Below are 19,417 nucleotides of genomic sequence, written 5' to 3' on the forward strand. Positions count from 1 at the left end.
TCATCAGTAAGTTTTCATACAATCTGCTTATGCCACACTGACCTTTATGTTTAGGGGTGCTTACTTTTCACACTTACTTTTTTCTAAAAAAATTATACATTTACGCACAAATCACATCATACGAAATTGCCACCTTGTGAAAAAATTTTCATTTTTCTGACACCATTATTGTTAATAAATATTTTTTTCTTATTTTGCCAGTGGACTTGGTTCTACCTTTATAATGACTCTGGTGATATAAGCCTCATATTCTTTGTAGCGTTTGTTACCAACATTTCATTCTTTTTCAATTTGTGTAATAAATTTACGCATAATCTAATGTTTGCAACGGTGATGGTGTGTATGTGTAGATGGATATTATTTTACTTCAAAATCACATGAAAAATATTATAAATTACATTTGACATAAAATTACTGCATTACAAATCTGAGACTCAAAAAAGAAATCACCATTGACAATGAGAAATACAAAAAAAATCAAAAGTAAATTGCTTTCTCTAAATGTAAAATATTATTTATTTTATATTGAGGTGGAATATGAGCTAGGCGTGTTTACATGAGATTTCTCTAAATATACATTATAAATAAGGTATATACACAAGTAAAACAACCAGTCATTAAGATGAATTTTGTCTTTCAAATGTATGAAAAACAGCACCACAAAATTTACTGTAGACTAATAGGGAGAAAAATCAGGCATTTAATCCATAATCTAGTTATTCAAAGAACTCACAATAATTATTTCACCTCATTAAAAAAAACACGTAATGTGTGCACAGAACAACAGCTGCATGAACAACAAGATGTATAATAACAAAAAGCTAAAAGAATGCCATTTCTAACATTATGGCTATGAGTAATTTGTGATAAATAGTTCCATGGTTAATTTAGTTATTTGAAGATGTGTCATTCCAGCACTTAGGGTTCTCTAGACACAAACAAAGATGTAAACTTTAACCAGTTATTGGCTTTAATGCACTGTCCCACAAAAAAAAAAAAAAAGAGAACACTGTAGTTCAAACTGTGTGAAATTAGTTTGACACTTCCTTTTGGTCATGTTACTTAATTTGCTGAAGTCATGGACTTGTAGAGCTCTGGTGTTTTTTAAAATTTTGTATGATGCCGTCATTCCAACCTCAGAATACTTTTTCTGTTTCCTATAGCCCCTGAAGGCTCTTGGTAAATGACCAAAATCACACATCCTACTGGTTGGCCAGTTTTCTTCGCAATGTGATGGGGAAAAAAATTAGGTTTGACATCATGCAAATGTTTGTGTTGGTCTGAACAGACGCATTCAATCCAATTAGAATGTTTAACCATTGAAACGGTTATGACCTGTTCACACTACGTGCAAAAATTTGGTACTGTTTGTCAGTCATCCCTCAATTCAATATTCACTTATTCTGAATTCATACAAATTCCAATCCTACAACAATAATCATTTTCCCCTACAGCGACACTAACAAAACAGACCTGAGACCCATTCTGGGTCACAATCCACCAGTTGACAACCAACTAACAAGCATGCATCCATCTACAGCCAAACATCCATTTGCGTTTCTACACATCCGCCCCACAAATGCGCAGTGAAGATCCATGGCTGTCAGATTCCCGTGGGGGCTCTTCTTGTCTGATCTATGCATCACTTCATCAGGGTGATAATTGTTAGGCATTCAAATTAAAGTCTCACAGTTTGAAGACGGAGGAGGTACAGCAAGCAGAGTTGAAAGGGAAGCCAGCCCCTCTCTAGGGCTGGTGTGAGGAGGGAGTGTGAGGGATGGATGGGTAATTACCAGTGCCACTGGAGAGAGAAATCGCAGTCTGTCCCATGCCAAAAATGACTCCTCCCTGCAAATGACTTCCTATACCAGACAGTTAACAAGGCTGAACACTGACAAACGGGAGGGATTTCACCCCAGAGGTTAGAGACACATGCAGCAAAACCTTCAGAACCATAGGCCATATGTCCGGGTTTAAGGAGCTAGTCGAATCAGCTGAAATTAGATATCCAATATGATTTACATATATTCAATGATGATAATATCTGGAGAAAATACATATTAAAAGATTTCATCATCAATAATTTTATTTACAATAAAAAACAAATATATATTTATTTGTGTATATATATATATATATATATATATATATATATATATATATATATATATATATATATATATAGTTATATATATATGGGCAATTCCACGCAAATTTCATCTTTACCATGAAAAAAAAAAGTTTTTAGCAAAAGCACAAAACCCTTTTAAATTATCCATTTAGGTCTGTATTATACTGTATTAATGTGCTCTAACAGAAATTTTAAGAAAATTGCCATGTTTATCCACAATATATGTGGTAAGCAACAATGCTTAAATTACATTTTCATCCAACCATATATATATATATATATATATATATATATATATATATATATATATATATATATATATATGACATGCCAAAATTCTATATAAATATTTACGTACAATTAAATAAAAAAAATTAAATACAATTTAGTGATGTTAATCATTAAAAAAAAAAAATTAATTCAATTAATCACATCTAGCAATAAATTTAACATTTTTATTTTGTAATAATTTCACATTTAATCTTAAAATTAATGTAGAAACAACATAGACAGTATTTTTTAAAATATTTGTTTAATAGCATATTTTTATGGATGAAGGCCAGTATCACCGATACCAACACTCCTACTGATGTCTCAACGAAATTGCTTTTTTCCCCTCAATTTTAGCCATTAATAATAGCCACCCAACATTATAATTGAAAGCTATCAATTTTAACATTAGGCTTTAAAAATATAACAACTTTTAATTTAAATGAACTATCTTCATATAAACCCATTTGAATAAATGTGAAATTGAATAGTCAAACTCTTAAAGGGTGTACTCACACTAGGCGCTCTGAACCGTGCCCGAGCGCGTTTGACCCACAAAGCCCGGTTCGTTTGACAAGTGTGATCGCTCTGTTCCATGCCCGGTTCATTTAGCCGGCCCTGGCTCACTTGGAAGAGGTGGGCCAGAGTGCGGTTCGGTTGGGCTAGAGCGCGGTTCGCATGCAGTGTGAGTGCTTGTGTGCACTACTGTCATCATTATAATGGCAAACATCTTTATTACTACTTTGATAGTACACTTATCAATTCATGTAATTAATTGGAGTGTATTTGGGTTTATAACGGGTCTCACCTTATTGATGAACATGAATTGTAGTTTGCGAGTAGAGCTGCAAATTCCTCCATTAACGTCAGCTGCCTTCGTAATAATCCTCTGATACGTTCTTTTGAAAATCGCTGCACGGCATAAATTATAAATAGCCTATATTAGGCAGTATCTTATGAAAGTGCATTTCTTCCTGTTTTCTTCCATTCAAAAAGTTGCATCGTATATGACGTAGGCGTGCTCCAGCCGGGAAATGTGAGTGCGGGCCAGCGGGGGAGGGGGGACAATCGCGCTCAGGCTCGGTTCAAGGCAACCGTGTCTAGTGTGAGTACACCTTAAAGTCTTAACTAAATTATTCATAGAATATTGATTAATCCCTTATAAAGCTAAGTTATTCAGTCAAAAGCAGTGAGTGATTTTCTCTATTTCTTTTGTTCTTTGACTTTGATCAACTTTAATGACACATCAGAGCAGCAGGTTTATTTGGCTGCTGTTACTTTAAGACCTGACACACATGACGTGTATCTGACACACATCCCATTTCCTCACAACTCTTCACATTCATTTAAGACTTTATTTAACTAATCTGATACTGTGCTTTCAAGGATACTCGCAAAAACAGGCATTTTGGCATAATTGTGTGTTTTGTCCGTTCAAGCGCTGTCTGAAGCGGCTTTCGGTGCACATGTGTCACGCAGACAGGAGATTAACAGACACCATGGCAGTACCACACATTGAGCATGTGTCTTGTGGCACTTTTGTGTCTTGTCGCTCGTTACTGGTTTAAAAGCATTTGCATGAATAAGAGAGCAATCATATAATGTAACACCAGCCAAAGGATGACAGAAATAAATGGATACTGTGTTAATCGCGTTAAATATTTTTAACGTGTTAAACTGAAGAAATTAATCGTATGTGTTAATGTGTTAATTTTGACAGCACTAATACAATTATATTATAGTAGTTAAACTGATCAAATAAAACTTACTAAATTACAGTGACCATATTTATGCAAAGTAAAATAAAAATATTTACACAATATTTACTCAAAAAATCTATTGTTTTCACACACACACACACACAAAAAAACACACATTTGTCAAGCTATCAGCAGATAAACCTGACACAAGATGGAAGAAACCAACCATTTAGGTTAATCAACCAAGAGAGAATACCTATAGGCTGATACCAATAATCCTAAAAATCTGATATATACGTTTATAACGAATTTTATCAAAGCATGGTCCAAAACGCTGAATGCAAGTGAAAAATAGCTTTGCTGAATATCTTGCCAGTAAGGCATTTCTTTATTTGAAACTGCAACTGATACATGGTTTAATCGAATTGTAAGAATAATATTTTTATGCGACACATAGGCTATATGGAATATTACTTGCATTAAGCCACCAAAATGAAAGACGACCAAAATCACAATATATTTATGTTTTTGTTGCTTTGGCTCATCTCATATATGATACTGTGAGCAACAAAGTATCTGTTTGTAACAAGATGATAATCAAGCTAAATAATACCATTATCATGGAAAACATGTATTTTTTTCATTTATTGTTTGTAAATATGGCCAACCATTTGCATGCGCAAATATTAGTAACTAAAGTGTACACATTAGTCTGTGCTCAATGTGTCTTCAAAATGTCACTTGTCAGGGCACAAAGATGTTTGTAACCTGAGCACCAAAGTAGCCAGTAGCATGTCTCTTGTGATTTCAAGAGGAAATCATTTAGTACACACATAACACAAACATGCAAATTTAGCATACCCTTGTGACACACAATGAAGCTAATACTATTCTGACAGGTCATTAATCAGTCATACTTAATACACTTTAGGATCGATTGGTTTGGTATGTGTACCTTCAGAGTAAATCTCCTTCAGCTATTCAAATCGTTTGGATGGAGGCACCATAGAAATTATCTGTGTTAACGCCCAACCCCAAGATGACTTAGTAGGCCTCTGTAGTAGACAGAGAATTAAATATGCATCACGATTCCCAGACAGCCAAACATCATCTCCGTCTGGATGAAGGAACTTGAAAATGTCCTACTTATGAATGGTCTTTACTGATCTAAACGAACGGAACAATAAGGTCAACATGAAAAGCCATTCACAAATAATAATGCTTCCGTACTTCCATATGTCTGAGTGAAACATTAAATTCAACAAGAAAAAATATTAATGAAGAATATGACATCATGACAATACTGATGGTTGATGCGTCAAAATGTAGGTACAACTTTAAAAACTAGACCTAAAATCAGACTGACAGTTGTGATGTCATCTAGTATCCACTTGCAATTGCCAGTCATGTGTCACTACCTAATGCTGATGTTGTTTGCTTTAAAATCCTGTATTGGCTCTGCAAAGAATCAAATGTCATAGGTAAAATAAAAAATCATTCTGCAACACGTTTAAAATTAAGTATATTTGTGTAAATATACATACACATTGGTATTGGTCTATGCATTTGCAAAAAGAAAAGAAGAGAACAGAAAATGCATGGTCCATTTAGGCGTGCTTGGCACCCAACCCCCAAGCCCAGAGACATATAACTTATCCCCATGATCCCACCATAGAAAGAGAGAGAGAGAGAGAGAGAGAGAGAGAGAAACTGTTTTCGAAAGTAGAGCCAACAGACAATTACAGTATAATATCTGGAGTGGAGTTTTATGGAATGGATTTCAAAGACTGGATGCTGTGAAGCAAACAGATCCAATGGTTCCCTTCTAAAATATGGGACCAAATTCAATTAAATCCTTGGAGATGTATAGGCTAAAGTAAGCAACAAAGGAGAATGAAAAACAATAAACTGAAGAATTCCTTTTCTAGTGGTGTTTGCCAAGGCAAACCTCACTGTTTCTATTACTAAGAATTAAGGATTTGAACAAACCTAAAACACTAAATATATAAATTTGTTGTGCATTGTTTGTGGTACAGACATGGATAATACCTCAAATAATGCGGTTCAGACTTCTTGGCGGATAATAAGATGGATGAAAAACCCCATAGACTTAAATCGAATGTGGAATTTCATTCTTTGGGGTTGGATCTGTTGTCTTGGGATAGTAAGCAACCACCCTGGCAACTGCAAAGCAACAGCCTAGTATTACGTTAGCAACCGCATAGCAACCATCCACAATACCCTAGCATCATGGTGGCAGCTTTTTCACAGGTATGAATTAGGGGGTGGGTGGTATGACTGAAATCTTATTTTATGGCAATGTAATTTCATATAAGTTAAAGTATATATCAATCTTCACTGATTTTTTTGTTGGAATTTTAACCCGATTATTAATGTATTACATAATTACATAAAGTTTTCCATTTAATTAAATATTTCGCAAAGCATGAAGGCTATCTTTTTGAGTTTAAGGCTGCATTTACACTTCAAGTCTTGATGCCCAATTCTGATTTGTTGACTATATCTGGTTTTTTTTTTTTTTTTGATGACCAGCTTTCATCTTCTTTTAAAAGTGATCCATATCTGATATCTGCATTTACACTAAACACTTAGACGTACTGACCCGGAAATATCCGATCTGTCTGCTTACATGGTAGACGCAAATGTCCAATTCATATCAGATTTATTTCCACATATGAATGAGGCCTGATAGCGAATAGAGAGTATTGGAATCCATGTGCTTTTTTCCTGCTTACACATTCGTGGGTCATATCCGATCTGCGCTACATAAAAAAAAAAATCGGAATTGGGTCACTTGAACTATGTAATGTAAATGCATTTCAAGATGCTTTTCTGTAAAAATGCTTCAAAATGAAATGTATTGTGAAAAATGCTATATAAATACACCTGACTTTACAAATAAAAGGTACTTTATTATCCTTTAGGTTTTTTTTTGTTTTGTTTTTTGGAAGTTGATGGACACCAAGCACAAGTCTGGCATCTTCACATTATGAAAGACTTTTGCAAAAAAGACTTTTACAAAAAGATTTTGAAATATGTAAATATTTGAAATTAGCCATATTTAAATGCCAATGTTGAATAGCTGGCATAAGCACAACTGTGATGATCTGACAACATTAATTCTATATTAATACACTAGCATTTAAATATTTGGTGTCATTACGATTTTTTTTTTTTTTACATATATCAATACATTTATAATGTTACAGATAGTTTCGATTTCTATTTCTATTGTTTTTCCACAACAGTATTAGGAGCACAAATGTTTTCAACATTGATAATAATAAGAAATGAGAACCAAATCAGCATATTACAATGATTTCTGAAGGATCATGTGACACTGCAGACTATAGAGGGTATGCATCGACATCACTTTCCCGCCGGAACGCTCTCCCTCAGCTAGACTGAGTGGTAAAAGAACCTGCTGCGTGACTGGATTTAATAGGGGAAATTGAGAAAACACGAGTAAAACAAACGATTTCACTAAAGGTTGGCATTGAATGTGTTCCTTACAACTTATGAAATAAACCTAATCCATGGATATTGACATGCAGCCAGGAGTCGTGTTTCCTGACATTTATATGTGCCTGATTTTGACGCTGGGGAAATACATAAAGCAAATCAGCCTGTGAATATTTTATATAACTACAATATAGGTAGGTTTAAATCCGAGTAATCACTTATATTAATGTTATATATATCGTCATATTGTCCAGCCCTAAAAAAATATAGTTTTTGTCAGAGTTTATATAAAAACACCCAATTATGCAGAATATAAGATGGTAAATATTTAATTGATGATTTGTCTACACAAACTATATAACAATACAATATATAGGGTATGATTTTACCCCAAAAAATCCAAAATTTGACAAAATGATAACTGCAAATCCATGTTTCTCTGCCTGGAGTCCAGCTGTTTCTGTGAATTGCAGTGATCCATTTGCTTCTTTTTTCTGTAGCTATCGGCAGTCTTTAAATATATACCTCAGATTTTGTGTCAAAGCTATTTGTGCAGTCAATCACAAATCTCTTTTCCATTTTGGATGGGTTTTGTGTGTTTTTCGTGGCATTCACGCTGAAAACAAATGCTGCCGCTCAGTCTCTGTGCCACTCAGTGGGCGTGACCGCAGTCATAACGGCCGACGGTGATGTCACGTGCATACCCTCTATAGTAATGGCTGCTGTAAAATTATATTTTCCACTAAACTGAAATAAATTACATTTTGAAATATATTAACATAGAAAACAGTTATTATAAATTGTGATATTTCACAGTATTTCTGTTTTTACTGTATTTTGTTCAAATAAATGCAGCCTCAGCGACTTTTTTTCAAAAACATTTACAAAATCATATCAACCTCAAACGTTTGAATGGTAGTGTATGCCAAGTTGTGATGTTGGGCAACCATAAACAACCAACAGATACACAGGACACAAATGGACCATTATGATTCATTAACACTAGCTTGATAGGTAGTAGGTAATCTTGCAAGTTTCTTATTATGAAGAAGATAAATTTGTGAGATCTATTAATAAAAGCACCATGCACTAGAGTGTTCCTAGTCGCATCCTCTGACATCACACCTTACACATTCATAGTAAAGCTCCTAAGCTGGCAGAGGCACCTGCGCTTTTCACTTCAAACACTCCTATATAATTAATCCCCTCAGGAAAAATTCCAAGCACCTCCCCTCCATTTAGATGTTTATCTGAGTCAAGAAAGGTCCACATACTCTTCTCAAATGCAGATGCAAAACAGGATTATCGTTCAAAAACTGCTTCTGTACATTCAATGGATTCTGGTTGGCCTGAAGTCCCATCCTGGATCAAGTTGCCAGTCAGGTAAACAGGTGCTTCTCGTTAGAGGAACTCTAATGTGCTCTATGGGTAAATAGCTGTGGGGCTCAGAGGGGTTCATTGAACGCACCATCATTTAAAGCAGCTTGTCAGAGAGAGATATCAGAGCCAGTGAGGAGACCTCCACTGCCATGTGTCCATGAAGCTAAATTGGTCAAATGCATTGCTTGTCACATAGGAGGAAGGCTTATCATTAGTCCATGAATCAAAATTTTACACCATGCTTACACGGGGCATGAGCAGTGCATCAAAACTAGACTGTTCCCATAATAAATCAGCAAAGACGTCTATCATGGAAAACGCCCATCGTGGCGTGAAATAGTGAACTCTATTTCAGTTTCTCCTCCTGATGTGCTGCACTGCTAAACCTTCCATGTTATTTTTAGCACAAATTTGAAATAAAATGTTAGGGATGCACTGATATTCAGAATCTGGCTAATACCGATTAGCTAAAAATTAAACACACACACACACACACACACATACAAAAACAAAAATAAAGTCATATTCAGTCAATTTAAATGCCACAAGTGAATTTAGGTAACAGAACATTATAAAGTACAGTATGAAACTTTATTTGTTTTGTGATTACCTTTCACAGTATTATTAAATTATTGCTGGTTTTTGGTTGGAGGTTATTGATGAAGTCAGCATTAGATGATGGAAAGGTCATCTTAATGGAAAAAAATAAATATCAACCTCTTCATCTAAATCTAACAACTCAACAGCTTTCCTTTTCAGCTAATGTCAGCAATCTCTTGCCTTTCAACACCTCTCATTCAACCACCTTGCTCCAGGCTGGTACATAACACCCACTTTTCATGATTTTGGTCTTTTTTTTTTTTTTTTTTTTGATATTCAAAAATAACCCATGTTATTTTACACCAAGGAACTTCCTTTAAAAAAAATGGGACAAAGTTGCTGAAGGTGAACCACAAACTCACAATTAATTGGTCCATGGTTAGTAAACATTCTGAGGTGACACACAGCTTAAATGTTGTCAATGTTGACAGCCAAGTTTATGTTGCTTCCAGCACAGACACAGAGTTAGACCAACTGAATGAATTTCTTCCAATAATCAACATTAATTTCTGAACACATTGAGATCAATAACGACAGCAACCCAGAAGTTTAATTAAACTTACTTCTTTCTCGGTCTGGGCACAGATGGAAGTGTTGTTGCCGTGGATAATGCGTCCTTACGAGGGCGGCCCCGGGGCCGCTTATCTGTGGGGGCCGGACTTCCAGTGGGAGTGGCCCCAGAGCTGCTAGGAGGTGGTGAGGGTCCTTTGTCAGAGGGGTCCAGACTTCTCTCCTCTGATGACATTCTGTGAAAAATATGTGTACATGTAATATATTATTTTCACAAATAAGTATATAACATCATAAATGTCTGCTATCCAGTAAGATGACAAAATTTTACATTCCTATGGAAGCTTTCGACACAGCAAGTTTTCCAGCTTTGCAGCAGATTTACACCTTCAACACAACATTGTCCAACTAGTGAGGTTTTAATTCTGATTTTATTAAAAACCTGGTAATGCCGAAGGAGAAAATAATCCCTGAGGTTAATACTAAAACAATATTTTAATAAGCTTGTATGATCTCCTCATAGTGTGGAGTCTAACTCACAACTCAGCCAAAGTTCCATTAAAATTAGCCAAAACAAGTGTTAGCACACTTTATTAATTCCAATAAAATCAATCCACACAATGTTATTAAGTTTCTTGTTACATCAGACACACTTTTGGTACACATTTTCTCCTCAATTTAAGTGGCAATATTTAAAAAAAAAAATTAAATCTTTATCAGTCATGTCATTTTTAAAGGTGAGGTTTAGCTAACAAAAATTATCTATCCATCTATCTGTTTTTGACTTGTGACATATTAGCACAGCATGGGACTTCACAAGCCAATAAAAAGAAAACACAACAAAGATGAAAGTGACAGACCAATGTTTCGGTCGTGTTGTATTCTTTCTGGAATGTAGTGCATATTGTTAGTAGCTGCTCTGCCGGATCCCCAGCGCTGACCCTTGCGCCTGCTCTGCGTGGTGCTTCTGCCAACCTGTCCACTCAGCTGACAAGGCATATTGCCAACGGGATGCTGTCTTTTCCGGGAACTACGTGGGATCCCTCCCTAGGTTGCGCTCATTGTATCCTGCCTTGAGTAAACAATTAGACCTCATATGGTTGAGTCAAGCCTTCAGTGAGGCTGTGTGCATTACCATTAGTGTGTGTGCATGTATACACATTGTCTGTGGTAGCCATTTAAAAACCTTATGAAATGGCTTGGTGAGTGCATTTTTTTTTTCCATGTTGTTATATTTCTGATTGAAACTGGAAGCTGGGGGAGGACATTTTGAAGAAATTGTCTCCTATTTTTAAACAGTCAATAGGCTTTGGTTAAAGTCACAGCTGAGAAGCATGATATGCTACATGCTATTGCTAGCCAAATGCAGGCAATACTGGGGGAGGGACATTATCATTCTAGAGCACATTTGATTGGATAAACATTTGTATACACCCTTGTGTGTAAGATGACTCAATACTTTTAGTCCTTTTTCATATTATATATATATATATATATATATATATATATATATAAAAACAATAGAAATGCATACATCTGCTAAATGTTTATTTTGTCAACTAGCGGTACAGGAGACATGAACTTATATAGTGATGGCCGATTTCAAAACACTGCTTCATAAAGCTTCAGAGCATTATGAATCTTTTATGTCGAATCAGTTGTTCAGAGCGCCAAAGTCACGTGATTTCAGCAGTTTGGCGGTTTGACACGTGATCCGAATCATGATTCGACACAAAATATTCATAATGCTCTGAAGCTTCATGAAGCAGTGTTTTAAAATGCCCATCACTATACAAGTTGTTATTTTGTTTTTTTGCCAAGCCAAAAATATTCTCGTCGTTTTATAATATTAATATTGAACCACTGTACTCACAATAACGGATTTAAATATGTTTTTAGTACTTTTAAGGATCTTGAGAGAGGAAATGTCATTGCTGGCTATGGAGGCCTCACTGAGCCATCGGATTTCAACAAAAATATCTTAATTTGTGTTCCGAAGATGAACGAAGGTCTTATGGGTGTGGAACGGCATGAGGGCGAGTAATAAATTACATTATTTTCATTTTTGTGTGAACTAACCCTTTAAAGGTGTCTTTTAAAATAAAACATCAGCCCGTGGTTAACATCTGCAAGGGCAAAGGATTTCTAAACCTTCCAGGACAGAGGAAGGCAGAGGTATTACATATAAATTACAAATAAGATTAAATAACAAGGGTACAGTAAATTAAAAGGTTAAAGCTTACAAAAGTAGACAGACTCTTGCATCGTTCCCTCTGTTCACTCAATTAAACAGCAGCTGTGCATGTACAGAATAATACTGCTGCATAATTATCAACATCTTTGGATTCATTTCAGACATGCAGTTTGCAAATGTATCTCTACACATGCAAATTAAAGTTTTTAGTTATTCAGACATATGTAAGGACATTAATAATGAACAGGTGTTTCTGGCACACAACATGTTAGCAGCACCAGCTAATGCATTCACATGTGCATTATATTTGGGTCTTGGTCAACTTGACTACATTGTTACACCAACAATAGTAATTTTAAGGGTAAGACTAGGAAAAACAAATAGCTTCTTAACCACCATCTATCCATCTGAAATAATGAAAAATTTGTAAGCCTCGTATAGAGGACTTCTTTTGAAGTTATCCAGAGAGTGGGTCAAACAAATGCGTGAATACTTCTGAACACATTACTTGTAAGATTCGTATAATGCATAGCCTACCTCCCAAATATATTGGAAATGATTAGATAACACATTACAGGAACCAGAGGGATAGCCTTAGTGAAACAACAGAAGCACACAAAGCAAGTGCTTCTTCACATGAGGGGGCATGTCCAGCTTTTTGCCTTTGTTCAGTTGTCTCCAGAGCTTTGTGTTTCAGAGCCTTACGTACGCAGGGTGCCAATAATACCATCATGCCATGAAATACTCAAACGCTTTCCCTACTTAATACTTCTTTTTATATATATAAAAAAAACAAGGACAAGACGGGGACTTTAAATGAGAGACACGGATTTGCACTCTTTAGGGAGTCCAAAGGCTAAATCTACCTGCACACAAAGTATTCGTGCTGTCCAAACATTCGTGTCTCGGCAGATGAACATCGCGTGCAATGTAATGTCAACTTATATGTGATAGTGTTACAGTGGAAAGATGACTGTAAATGCGCAAGAAAGGCTATAAGTGGATACAGTAGAGGCCTTGCAGCCCGGCTGATTAACTTGGAAACATTACTCAGGCTTGGAGTCGCCTATCCAAGCGGGAATCATATAACGGACCAATAAAGGCAGTGGACAGTAAAGATGCAGGACGTTTTTAAACATGTTTTGATGATTTTGGAGGAAATGGAGAGGCTAGCTAGAGTATAAGACGAAGAAAAGCTGCACACTCGGTAGAAATGAAGTGTTCGCTTGCAGAAAGGCGACAGAAACGACAAAAGCGCTCGCAAACGATGACGAGAAATACACACAACACACTCATCGATCGATATTTACTTACCTCTTCGACCCTAGCAATTTTTATTTATTTCCTTCATGACAAGAACCGTCATATACGTGACATATAGTACTTTTGTTTAGTGTTTGTGGCGCTGGGGGGTTGGGGAGGAATACACCACTATTCCTCAGGAAAATAAGCCAGCGTGACAAAGCGATATCTTCTGCGATATTGTACACGTATTCCAGTAAAATCCACGTTTATATCCAGAAATCTATAACGTTTAATCCATATGCAGAAAGCATCCGCTTTCCTTCGGTTTGAACGGATCACTTTTCTTTATTCCGCTTCATCCCACATCGCCAAATCCTCGCGGGTTACATCCCTCATCCGAAAACAAGCCATACCGACCGCTATCTGAGCTCCTGCAAAGCGATGACAGGAGCCGATCTCTGGCCACATTCGGGAAAATAAAGCCAAAAATGTCCCCAAATGAGGGAAAACCGAAAGCAGATTTCGCTTTCAAGCTTTCAATCCTGACGATTTCGATCAGCTCGCGGAGCAAGCTGCAAATTTCGAGCAATACTTTATTAACGCTAAACACACCGAGCTGGTCTCCTTGTCTGGGTATTCACAAATTGTTGAAGGAAAAGACGATAATTAGACGCGGTTGTAGAACGGAGAATGAAGTAAAACGTTACATTTCTGCATTAATTCAAATATTAAAGTTGTAGCTCTCACTCCATGGTAGCCATATTTGAGTGTAACCGAATCACGCACTGTGAGCGACACCATGCTAAATAGTGCCACAACATTAGGCACGGCATTCAAAGGAACGACACCTTCTCATTTAGAAGTGCACGCTATTATCATTCATAATAACATGAGAATGTATTTTAAAACAATGTATTAGCGGTTTTACAAACGCCAGAACAAAATAAAAATAATATAAACTGACCCTGCGGAGTGATATGTTGGAGCGCTCAGCAGGTGAGGCGACTTTTTTTTCCCTTTTTTTTTTTTCTTTTTTTTTTTTTACACGCACAGAATTTCTGCAAAACTCGGAACGGATTCTGGTACAGGAACTGATCGACTGGTCTACAGTCTCCATTCAGGCCATGAGGTCATTTGGTTGTGTTCGACTGAGTTAGCATGTAATTGGTGTTTTTTGAAAATAACAGCATGTAAATATATTTTAGCCTACATTATAAACATAATGTACTATTTCTTTTCATTATCTTCGTGGCTGACACTTTGACAGATCAATATAGTCCTATAGATATTACAATATAATTCATTGTTGAATCTGCAGCCAACCAGAGACCATATTTGTATAAAATAAAAGTAGGCCTACTGTACCTTAACTATGGTTGTAAGTCAAAGTTGAAGTTTTCAGCAGTGGTTTTGTTTGAAACCTATTCAAAAACTTTAGAATTAATTAATTATGTTCTCTAAACTATTTTCTATACCTGTTTTCAGTAAAACTTTATAATAGGTATACAGAAGTAGGCCTACTTACAAATAATTTTCAAACTAGTTTATAGTTAATTCATAGTTAATATATTGTGGTCTCTACATTGTTAATATAGGCTATTAATATACAAATAGTGAGTTCTTCATTCATTGTCACTGTAATTAACACAATTATTATGGTTTAATTTGCTCATATGTAAATAGTTAGATAATGTGTTTTATGATTTGTTAACAACTTATTAACTATAATAGTTCTCACTTTAGATTAGGTCACGGAAACAAACCTTGGTCTCTCCTACGTAGCCGAATTCAATCTCTTTAACATTTTAAATATCAACTGAGATTACAATGCTATGTTTATTTTGTTGTGTAAATGCTGCTTCCAGTTTCATTTGTAAATTGCTTAACAATATAGTTTCTTAAACATGGCTACCTGAAAACAAATGTATATATATATGTATATATATATATATATATATATATACACTGTATATACACACATGTAGGGTAAATCCCCTGCATGATTACAGTGTTTGGAAATACATTTATAACCACTGTGGAGGAGGCTTTTTTTCCCCAGAACACTTAGAAAAAATAGCCACTGAGAGGCTAGTGGACATTTTGCAGATACTGCATGTCTTTACAGCAAAATTTGGTCACATATGACTATAACAACAAATTCAGTAGCATTTTAGGCTGGAAAAGAGCAAAACACTCCTTAATCCAAATCAAGTTTTATTTATCTTTTCCTTGTGCAAATACTAAAATCTAAGAAATAAAAAAAGAAGCATTTACTTTAAATTTAAAATATCATACATTCAGTTACAGAAGAAGAAATATTAACCCCCTTCACTTCCACATTTTCTCATACACCTGGTCAAGTCATTTGTTAACAGTTGTTGATAAAAAAAAAAAAACAGTTAGAGTTACACATTCGTTTTTTAAGTAACTTTAAAAAATGTGCACTATACTTACCCATATGTAATAGAAAACATTTTGCAAAAGAGAACACATTATAACATTCATCTTACATCTCTGGGAGACCTTTTTTTTTCAGATCTAAATTTTCTCTTTTTATCAGGTTATTTTCTCATCATTGGTTTGCCTCTTTAAATAGACTATATGTGTCTGACTTTGGTTCCCTTTCGATAATACACTCGTACTGCGTTGCATGTCTTATTATACATAAGACAAGACGCATATGGGGAAAACTCCTTTTTATGCGATTTTTGAAGCCTTTATTCAATCACGCAGTGTAACTGCACGGCCATTGGTCTGTGGAGTTAAAGTAAATGAACCAATGATGGCGTGGCAGAGCCACGCAAGCCAATGGTGAGCGAGCCCGCTCAAGCCCACCAAAAGGGGTGGGGTATCGGGCTATACAAGCGGCCATCTCACCATGGCAAATCGATTCATTCTCCTTCAGCGACGCAGATATCATCTCTTCACTTGATTCTACGAGACTTGAAGTCGCCTTCACCTGCAAGCAGCTGGAATTCGGCACTCTCTAGCAGCCGCCACCCACGAGCAGTCTGCAGCTCTCTGGCCGCTCTGCTAGCTCGCCGCTCTGCTAGCTCGCCGCTCTGCTAGCTCGCCGCTCTTGTACAGCGCTGATCCCTGCAAGCTGCGTTCATTAAGAAAGGCACGAGAGCAAGCTCAATGCTGACAGCGCTCAGCTGAATATGACATGACACTCTCCCCTGACTCAGGTGAGACTCTTGGAAAATATTCACTCTAAAAGAGCGTATTCCTCCAGCATTTGTTGTAAAATGCCCAATCTCTGAGCGTGTCATTTGCCGGCCACACCCCTGCGAGCCACATTCATTGAGGGCATGCGCTCTCACGCTGAGAGCACTACAACAAGATTAATACTGATAGCGCTCAGCTGAATATGATATGACGCTCTCCCCTGACTCAAGTGAGACTCATGGAATATATTAACTCTGAAAGAGCATATTTCTTTGGCGTTTGATATTAAATGCCGAACCACTGAGCGCTTTGCTTGCCGGCCCCGCCCCCACAAGCCGTGTTCATTGAGGGAGTGTGTTCTCACTTTCAAGAGTGCTAGAACAATCTAAATGCTGACAGCGCTCAGCGCATATACAGGGCATACTGAACACAGGGGCGGACATGTTGTCCCGGAGCAACCTTCCCTCGGAGGAATGGTCGCTCCACCCCCACACGGTTCAGAAAATTTGGGATGTCTTCGGGAGGGCAGAGGTTGACCTCTTCACCTCAGAAGACAATTATCATTGCCCAATGTATTTCTCAAAAGCCAGGGATGCGCTGGCCCATGACTGGCCCAGCCTCCTCCTTTATGCTTTTCCCCCGGTCGCTCTGATTCCCCAGGTTATCAGACGAATCAGAGAGGGTGCGCAGAAGGTCCACCTGGTGGCTCCTCTGTAGAGGACCCAACTATGGTTCTCGGAGCTGTCTCAGCTATCACCCATGGAGCCATGGCCGATTCCTCTGAGACAGGGCCTCCTCTCTCAAGCAAAAGGAACAATATGGCATCCCATACCCAAGCTGTGGGATCTTTATGTGTGGTTTCTCAATGGGAGCCTGCAAGCCTCCTAGAGAATGTCTTAAACACTATCTTACAAGCTAGAGCTCCGTCAATGAGACGTCTCTACTCTCTTAAATGGTCCGTCTTTGCCACCTGGTGCACAGCCCGGGGGCGACGACCCATTGACTTGTGACATATCCCAGATATTGTCCTTCCTTCAAGACTTAATGGATAGAGGCCGTACTCCCTCTACCCTTAAGGTCTATGTCGCAGCTATAGCAGCCTCTCATGCTCCTGTAGCAGGGCAGTCGATAGGGAGAAACAACAGTGTTGTTCGCTTCCTGAAAGGATCCAGGAGTTTGAATCCTCCTCGTCCCCTCACGATTCCTACCTGGGACCTGTCTGTGGTTCTTAGAGGCCTTAAAGGCCCTCCCTTTCAACCAATCTAGACTGCCGACTTACGACCCCTGTTGCTGAAAACCACCTTACTGCTAGCTTTAGCATCGGTTAAGTGTGTGGGAGATTTGCAGGCGCTCTCTGTGAGCCCCTCTTGTCTTGAATTTGGGCCTAACGACTCCAAAGTCGTCCTGAAACCAAGACATGGATACGTCCTGAAGGTCCTATCCACCCACTTTAGGACACAGATTGTCATTCTCTCCGCTCTTCCTCCTTCCCAGGATGACCAGGAGTTGAACCTTCTCTGTCCTGTCAGGGCCCTGAGGACTTACATTGACCATTCTGCCTCCTTTCGTCAAGCGGAACAGCTTATTGTCTGCTTCGGTGGCTGTACAAAAGGTCTTCCAGTCACGAAGTCCAGGCTTTCCAGATGGATAGCGACACTATAGCCCTCGCTTACTCCTCTTTAGGCCTTCACTGCCCTTTAGGTGTGAAAGCGTATTCCACAAGAGCTATGGCCTCCTCATGGGCATGGTCTTGTGGCATTTCTATCACTGAAATCTGTACGGCGACTGGCTGGGCCTCGCCGCCCGCATTTGTTAGGTTTTATAATCTGGACATTCCTGCGCTTCAGACGCAGGTCCTTTCTGCATAAGCCTCACTGCTGTGTCCAGCTTATGGTTTTCCGTTATGACCCTGACCATGTCCGGGTATAACTATATTCTGAGCCCCCTATATGCATCCTATGCCCCGCTGGTGCCTTGGCTTATGGGCTTGGGAGGATGACTACAGTGTTTCAGTCCCCGTTATCTGGGCTATCCTGTCCTATGGGTATCTGTCGTGAGCCCTTTTCAAGTGCTCTGCCCCGATGCTCGGTCACCCCCCTGCGTAGCATGGCATGATTGAACTGTCCCCATATGCATCTTGTCTTATGTATAATAAGATGTACGATGCAGTTCAAGTTTAGTATTGAAAGGGAACGCACTTGGTTACTAAAGTAACCTCGATTCCCTTAGATATGGAATGAGTATTGCATACTCGCTCACCATTGGCTCCCACAGCTCTGCCGCGCAGTCATTGGTTTGTTTACTTTAACTCCAAGAACCAATGGCCATGCAGATACACTGCGTGATTGAATAAAGGCTTCAGAAATCGGAGAAAAAGGAGTTTTCCCGCTATGCATCTTGTCTGATGTATAATAAGACGCACAATGCAGTACTCATTCAGTATCTAAGGGAACCAAAGTTACATTAGTAACTGAGTATGATCTCAGTACAGAAATAGGACGGTGACATATGTTTTGTACAGTATGATGCTCACCAGAGAGGAAGGCTAATGCAAATCTACCTGTTTTCTGTCATGAGGAAATCTCAATTATGCTGCACAATTACAGTCAAACCAAAATGTATTCAGACACTTTGAACATTTCATTCATTAATAAAGTTTCACTGTAGTTTAAAAAAATGGTAATAAAATATGACAAAATCTCAGAGTTAAACTGTTTTAGAAACAATTAATCTTAA

The 19,417-nt window shown here is 37.7% G+C and overlaps 1 protein-coding gene across 1 annotated transcript in view; it reads right to left on the reverse strand.

Moving 5' to 3' along the window:
* Positions 1-14,537, reverse strand: part of kmt2cb (lysine (K)-specific methyltransferase 2Cb) — a 133,666-nt gene extending 119,129 nt beyond the window's left edge. Inside the window, 2 exon segments of the mRNA XM_048165067.1 lie at positions 10,128-10,310; positions 14,478-14,537. Of these exon segments, the coding sequence (XP_048021024.1) occupies positions 10,128-10,309 (182 nt within the window). The 5' untranslated portion in view covers position 10,310; positions 14,478-14,537.
* Between the last annotated feature and the right edge of the window lie 4,880 nt (positions 14,538-19,417).

Source organism: Megalobrama amblycephala, linkage group LG17, assembly GCF_018812025.1.
Source record: "Megalobrama amblycephala isolate DHTTF-2021 linkage group LG17, ASM1881202v1, whole genome shotgun sequence".
NCBI classification, from domain to species: Eukaryota; Metazoa; Chordata; class Actinopteri; order Cypriniformes; family Xenocyprididae; genus Megalobrama; species Megalobrama amblycephala.